We start from the raw sequence: 7,500 nt of genomic DNA on the forward strand, positions 1-7,500 counted from the left end.
AAGGAAAAGAGACCTGAGCAAGTGGGAGTCCACCTCTGCTAAATTATGCTCTTTAAATGAGACACCTGGAGACGTGGGCTGGGTCTGTCCAGATCAAAGGCCAAAAGCGGAAAGATAATTAAGACCTTATCCTTTGGCACGCTCTGAAAATGAATATCGCTCACTTTTTAAAACAAAAGTATCGCTGTACTTCCCAAGGCACGCTCAAATATGTTTATGAATGGCTCATAATAATACGTTTGCCTCATTAAACATGGTGTAGCCTACTTGACAGCCAATTTACGAAACATTTATGAATATGCCGATACAAATGTTCTGATCGCAACGACTAGTCTAATCCACGTCTTTTTCGCAGGTTCCGTTAAGAGAATGGGAGAATCTTCAAAGATAAACTATAAGGGCTTCATTCATCCAGATAGATAAACAGTGGTTTGCGTCAAGTAGAGGAGTGTTGAGGCACAGAATAAACAAGGGATCAGAGTGCAGCTATCCAAACTCGCTAATTACACTTGGAGGGCAAGGTGAACCATCCACAGCCAGACCTAGACAGCACCTGACATACATTTACAGAGGAGATAATTAACTCAACAGCTAGCCTGCGAGAGTAGGGAAGGAAAGACATCGCCACGGCGACAGATAGGAGAAAGGAATTTAAAAAAGGGTGAAGGGATGGAGAGCTGAATAGGACACATACTCAAACTTTAATAATGATATATCGTCACATCTATCCTTGTCATTTATGCATACTTTCCAACATCCCTAAGGGACAAGCTAAGAACTGATCAACCAAGAGTCAAATCCAGGCGAGAATGCATTACGATCCATCATGGCTTCAGATCTGACAGTTTGTGCCAGTAGGATACCTACACTATCACGTTGCAGTCATTGCATCCTTTAAAGATGCCATTGGAATTAGGGTATGTCAATTAAAAACCGAACCGACCACATTTCAACGTCAAGACCCGGGAGAGCCGAGTTGGCTTCACATTTCCATTAATATTTATACTTTAATATGAATATCAATGGATTTCATAACTGCTTTCCCAGTTTTTTTCCTTCATGACTTGTTTTCCAAAAGCTAGCCACAGTGTGCTTAACTCTTTGTAGTGATCCCCCCCCCCCCCCCATTCTGTCTCTTTCATTCTGTTTCTCTTTCTCTCACACTTGGTTTCACACACACACACACACACATTCTCTCTCTGCTTATACAAATTGTTGTTGGCCAAGTGAATCCCCATCTTCTCTAATGGGGCAGTTTTAAGATCAATTTGCCTGTGAAACACGTTTAAGGTTGGTAGAAAATTGGAAAATGGAAATTCCCATTCAACAGGTCTGCCAGCGTTTCCTCTCCTTAGAGTGATGACTCCTTTAATCTCCGCCTAAGTCTCAGAGCCTCCTGCTAGTTGAAATTGCTTCCCGTATTTAAACACTAAGCAACCGCCTGGAACCATTGGTTTGGAGTGAACCAGAAGAGGAACCACAGAGGTGAGCAGCTAAGCGTCCCCAGGTAAAACACTCTAATTTGGGGAAGTCTACCCGCCTCTCCCAAAACTTGGGGCCAACGTATAAGGCTGGGTAACAGCCATGTTTTAGCGTTAGCGATCTTTGTGTTGTGTCGTTTTGTTTAGGAGCCTACCAATGTTTTTTTTCCCTCTGTATCTGTGTCTTTGTTTTGACTGCCTCTGCACGCTGGAGAGACGCAGTCACTGTGAAGAGGTTCCACTCCGCAAACGGCGATCTATAAATTATTCAACGCCCACTAAAATGAGGCACCGTTTTTGTTTTGGGGGGGGGGGGGGGGGGGACGGAGGGGGGGGGGGTTCTAAGGTCTTTAAACTTAAGGGAGAAAGTGGAGGACTGATGACAACGCCGTTTGTGTGATAAAGTCGTCACTTTAAAAGTGGTGTAAAGAATGTAGTCCTCTCTTTTTGTCATGGAATTGGAGCTGTCAAACCAGTTATCCTATCCGGTCTCGTGGCTATTTTGAAGGTATTGCCCTTGAAACCTTGAATAACCTGAGGCTTTGGAGGCCCATTTTATTTGTGCAAATTCACAAGGATAACGACCATAACCTCAACTATAATAGTGTACATATTTGTGTCACAATATGCAAACAGAACAGGACATTCCACCCGACACACACACACTGCCTTTACACAAACAACATGTTATTGATTTATAGAGATGGTTTATAGAAAATCGATGGACCCCATGACATAAGATTAACGACCCTAATATTTCATTCCAAAACGGGAGTGTTAAGATAATTAGACATCTCACAGATGGGAATATTTGTCCTGCAGAAGTCGGGTAGGTAGATCCAAGTTCATGTCAAGAGCATTAAACCCCTCAGAGCCCTATTCCATTGGTACAGAGGCTGTGTTTGCTTTAGAAGGGCACGGTTTCCTCGCCTCCAAAAAAACTGCTTAAAATTCAGCAGTCTGCCTTTTCGGAGAGTAACTGCGTGTGAAGACCCTGAGGTGAGAAGATAGATATCGTTCTGTACACTTAGAGGTTCCAGACCTGCCATTAGCAGGCACACCTGTGGGACAGTTGGTGTCTGAGTCAGCTATAAGTGGATCGAATCACTGCATACACTGTCTGTTCCTAGGATTAATACGAAAATCAATAGAGATCTCTCTCTCAGGTCCCTGGCTTGTGGGAGTGTATGAGCTTCTTTAAGTTTAATTATGGAATTGGACAAACTGATATGCAAACATCACACACATTTCAGAATTGACGCTACAACTTGGCTCAAACTCGTTATGGTCTCTCAGACGCAATATTTCAGAAAGCAATCATTCCATTCACACTCTCTGTGTCATGTTATGTTGAAGAATCAAACAACAGTCACACAGGCATGCAGACTTTGAATCAAGGCTCAACGTAACACTTTATTCAACCAAAGAGGAGACATGAATGGGGCCTATTGAGGTTGAGCGTCACATTAACACAGACACACACACACAGACACACACACACTCAAACCCCTACCCTTACGGTACTCCATGAACCAACTAAATCTAGTCTTAACCCCTTTTTGCCGTGCTGTTAGTTTAGTGTTGAGTACATCAAGCTCAGTCCACAGGGTACTGTTAGTCAATCTGAGTCTCATTATCCCCAGAAAAGGTCAATTACAGTTGCATGTCGAAGGATTCTCCATCACTTCCTGACCTTTCTCTGTGACATGGCAGTGAATCCACAAGAGCCTCCTCCAAATGTCACATGTTGTCATGACACGAGTAGATTCCGAAGGCCTCCAGGATTTTGGTGTGTGTGAGTGTGTGTGTGTGTGTGTGTGTGTGTGTGTGTGTGTGTGTGTGAGTGTGTGTGTGTGTGTGTGTGTGGGGAGAGAACTTGTGGTGGTGGCAGAGTGTTTTACAATGTCTCTCCCCTGTAGCTCAAATCTTGCTTTGGGTCCCACATAGCCTAAGGCGGGCCCTGCCTGTATCCCTTGAGAAGTGGCAAAGCCTATTTACAGACTTGGTGAAAAGTGTGTGGGTTCATATGTTAGTTTTTCATGTTGTTCTTTATGTATTTCAAAAGGAATTGGAAACATTTGGAGTGTTTGCACACTCTCACTTGATTTACATTTAGTCATTTAGCAGACGCTCTTATCCAGAGTGACTTACAGTAAGTACAGGGACATTCCCCCCGAGGCAAGTAAGGTGAAGTGCCTTGCCCAAGGACACAACGTCATTTGACACGGCCTTCAGATTACTAGCCCGATTCCCTAACCGCTCAGCCACCTGACTCCCAGAGGACTGATTCTGAATTGAGCTCTGTCGATTCTTACTGTTATAACTCAAGTGGCTTTTAAGTTGGCAATTTTTTTCCTTCAATTGTGTCTCTCTTGACACACACGGTACATTTGATGTAGGCTTAGTGTAGAGCGCAGGTACTTCCCATATTCTCTTGTGTGTCCTAAGAATGTCTTCTGTCAAGTACAGAATTCAAATATAATATTTTGTCTAGCACTACATAAGAAAATGGCCCCCATGAATAAAACATTTCAAGTAGGCTGTTGAACATGCTTATAAGGTAAAATAACAAGTACCCCGAAGGAATATATGTAGGTATGGAGTCAGGTGGCTGAGCGGTGAGGGAATCGGGCTAGTAATCTGAAGGTTGCCAGTTCGATTCCCGGTCATGCCAACTGACATTGTGTCCTTGGGCAAGGCACTTCACCCTACTTGCCTCGGGGGAATGTCCCTGTACTTACTGTAAGTCGCTCTGGATAAGAGCGTCTGCTAAATGACTAAATGTAATGTAAATGTTTGTGGAGTCAGGTGGCAGAGCGGTTAGGGAAGCGGGCTTGTAATCAGAAGGTTGCCAGTTCGATTCCCGGCCAGTTCGATTCACACCCGTGCCAGATGACGTTGTGTCCTTGGGCAAGGCACTTCACCCTACTTGCCTCGGGGGAATGTCCCTGTACTTACTGTAAGTCGCTCTGGATAAGAGCGTCTGCTAAATGACTAAATGTAGGTATGACTGTGCCAAGGGACAAATGAAGGGGCGTGGCCACGTGGTGGTCAGGGGGGGCCACGGCCACCATTGGTCAGAGAATGGCCACCCTGCCGGCCATCTTTTTTTTTTTAAACCTTCCTGGACAGAAACGGTATAAAGCTGAAATAAATGCATTAGTATTTTTTTTATAAAGTCGTATTATATTGCCATTTGTCACTTATGCTACAAGCCCCATATTTGCGACATGTTGGGCCACGCCCCCATCAACAGCGCAAGACACAAACCAAAGTACCTGCATTCTGACAGCGCTTCAATGGAGACTAGCAGCTAACCACTGGATACCGTTAGAAAACTGCTGCTCTGAGTGATGCAGTGTGTGAGTTTTAAAATAGTAGTTTTTGACAATCAAATGCCACCCCAAATAAAAGACTGGCCAGAGCTGGCCCCCCCAGAAATAATGTCCTGGCTACGCCCCTGGACAAATGTGCAGTTTTTTTTTTTATCTAAAGAGCATAGTGTCTGGGGACAGAACGGATTTATAATCTTCCGGGATATTGTTTACTTGTGAAGATGCTTCCAAAGTGAAGTTGCGATAGTATTTTCAAGATCAAATCAACTCGAAAGCAAAGTTTTCTGCATTTTTGGGGGTTTGAGGGAGAGAAAATGATTACATTATTTCCACATACATTTGCTGATGTTCACACCTGGTGTCTTAATAAGTATGGTCTTAAATAAGTATCTAACAGCCACTGATGTTGTCTATATTCTACATATTATACTGTATACACATCTCATGGCCTTCAAAAAAAAGGCTCACATCTCCATTGGAAACTCATTGGCTTTCAAAGCACTGCTCCTAAGCTGCAAGCTACAGCCACATATTTTACATACTAAGCAGGCTGTCATGTTCTGCTTGGGAGGTCCCAAGGGCTCTCCCAGGAAAAATTAATTTAAGTAATGACAAAAAGGTGGAACCGCTGACCTGCCACCAGTTACTGTACAAATATAGTACCCACTGACAGAACTCCATTCATATTACAATACCAGCTAATCCGTATTAGCGCAACCATGACCATGTTGGCCCATCCTGATTACGGAGTACTTTACAAAGGTCACAGTCTGGGGTCATCTGCTTCTCAAATGACAGCATTCCATGAAAGGGTTGTGTGGCATCTTTCTTCTATCTTGGAGACTGATATACTTGAGATTTTTAATTTGATTTGCTCGTAAAAGGGAATCATCACTTCCGCCTCATTAGTAAGATATAGGGAGGCAGTTATGGATGAATGTCATTATTATGACATTGGAATGAGGAATTTACATTCAATTTCATTTAAATCTCATTAGGGTTATCGTAATCATTCAGAAAATAATTAAATCACGTCCCTACACAAATCTTTCCCCTCCTGTTAAATGTTGATGTATTGACTATTAAGACATTATCCCTATGGACATTATAGTCTATACGCAGACCTGACCCAAACTAGTGTAGATTCCAGAAAAATGTTTGTCATGTTGATGATTCAATAAACTAAATCTAAGTCATTAACACAAAACACTTTGAGACATGCCTTGAATCCCTTGGAGATTGAGCAACATCACTATCTTTAACCCCAGATGACAAACACCAAGTGCCATTTCTTCTTTTCTGTTCTTTCTAACGACGCTTGAACTGACTTTCTTTCATGGCGCTGCTGCCTTCACAGTATGCCTCGTTTTATTCCCATCCATTCAGTTCGTGATGCTGCGCACTGCTCCCGCGCCTAACCAGTCACCTTTATGTCGTCATATTGAATTACCCCCACGCAGCGCCCTCGCTTTTTGGTTAGAGTGAGGGTGTCTTGAATAAACAGAACTGTGTTAAAAACTGATGGAAAAATTGACAAATTAATCATAATTTGCTAAACAAATAAGCCATTTAACTAAATATGTTTCCTGTCCTCATGCAAACACGCGCGTTTGTGCTAATATATCATCAGTTGTCTCTTCACATTTAGTCATTTAGCAGACGCTCTTATCCAGAGCTTATCTTCAGCACCACTGGGCAGTTTTTTAAGGGACCTTTAACAGCGCTAGCAATTGTTTTGTTTGTATAGCAACTAATTGTCTGACTTTATCAGATTTGGCTTAATGGTACACTAATTGGCACTCGTCTCAGGTGTCACTGCGCCTGTTACATTAGCCTAATAAAAAAACTTCGATTTCAAATTAAGCTTCACTTGGCTATGAACACTCCTAAAAAATTACACAGGACAGAGATAAATGCGGGATGAAGTTAATATTTTGGATACCCCAAATTCCCGCAAAAATAAAGTAGGCTATTCATTAGGCTATATTATTGACATGAAACCTGATATTTTTTTCTCTCCAAAACAAGTATCTTGTCTAGTGGAAATATTCGTTAGTGATAGCCTAGTGATTTTATGTACTATCAAAAAAGTATCTATCTCTTTCTCCCCCCCCCCCCCCCCCCTCTCTCTCTCTCTCTCTCTCTCTCTCTCCCTCTCTCCCTCTCGCGCTCCCGTTCGCTCCCATCTCTCCCTGCATCCCTCTTCCGGGCGCACACACTCGGCAGCTTGGCTTCTATTCAGCTCCTCCCCGATGCGGTGGCTCTCCCGACCAGAACCTTGAACGTGAATAGTTTAGCTGAATAGCACTTTAAATAACCGGACTAACTAGCGGGGCACCGATAACAAATCTCACGACTTGACGAGGGGTGGGTCGTCCGATAAGGTTTGCCATCGTTGGATACTCTTAGTTCTCTACCAGCGATGGAGACTTGGGCTGGTTGCTGCCCAGGCATGCACTTTTATGTGTGTGTATTGCTGATGATGTCCGCTAATACCCTGTTAAATGTCAAAGCGGAGATAACTTGCTCATCATGTCCGTCGCCAGTTCTGCTACACCAGGAGGAATTACAGATGGATACGCGCGAGGGTCCGATCCAGGCACCAAGAGGTTTGAGACAGATTCGACTTGAAGCTAACCGACTCGGAGTTACCAACCTAAATTTTGGAGTAGGCGACGGACAAC

General features: G+C 43.3%; 1 protein-coding gene across 1 annotated transcript in view; it reads left to right on the forward strand.

Annotated features, from left to right (window-relative positions):
• The first annotated feature begins 7,238 nt into the window (after positions 1-7,238).
• The window catches only part of sorcs3a (sortilin related VPS10 domain containing receptor 3a), a 121,545-nt gene continuing 121,283 nt past the window's right edge, over positions 7,239-7,500 (forward strand). The window contains exon 1 of the mRNA XM_067258993.1: positions 7,239-7,500. This exon is cut by the window's right edge and continues 446 nt beyond it. Within this exon, the coding sequence (XP_067115094.1) occupies positions 7,239-7,500 (262 nt within the window).

Source organism: Osmerus mordax, chromosome 21 (genome assembly GCF_038355195.1).
Source record: "Osmerus mordax isolate fOsmMor3 chromosome 21, fOsmMor3.pri, whole genome shotgun sequence".
Lineage (NCBI taxonomy): Eukaryota > Metazoa > Chordata > Actinopteri > Osmeriformes > Osmeridae > Osmerus > Osmerus mordax.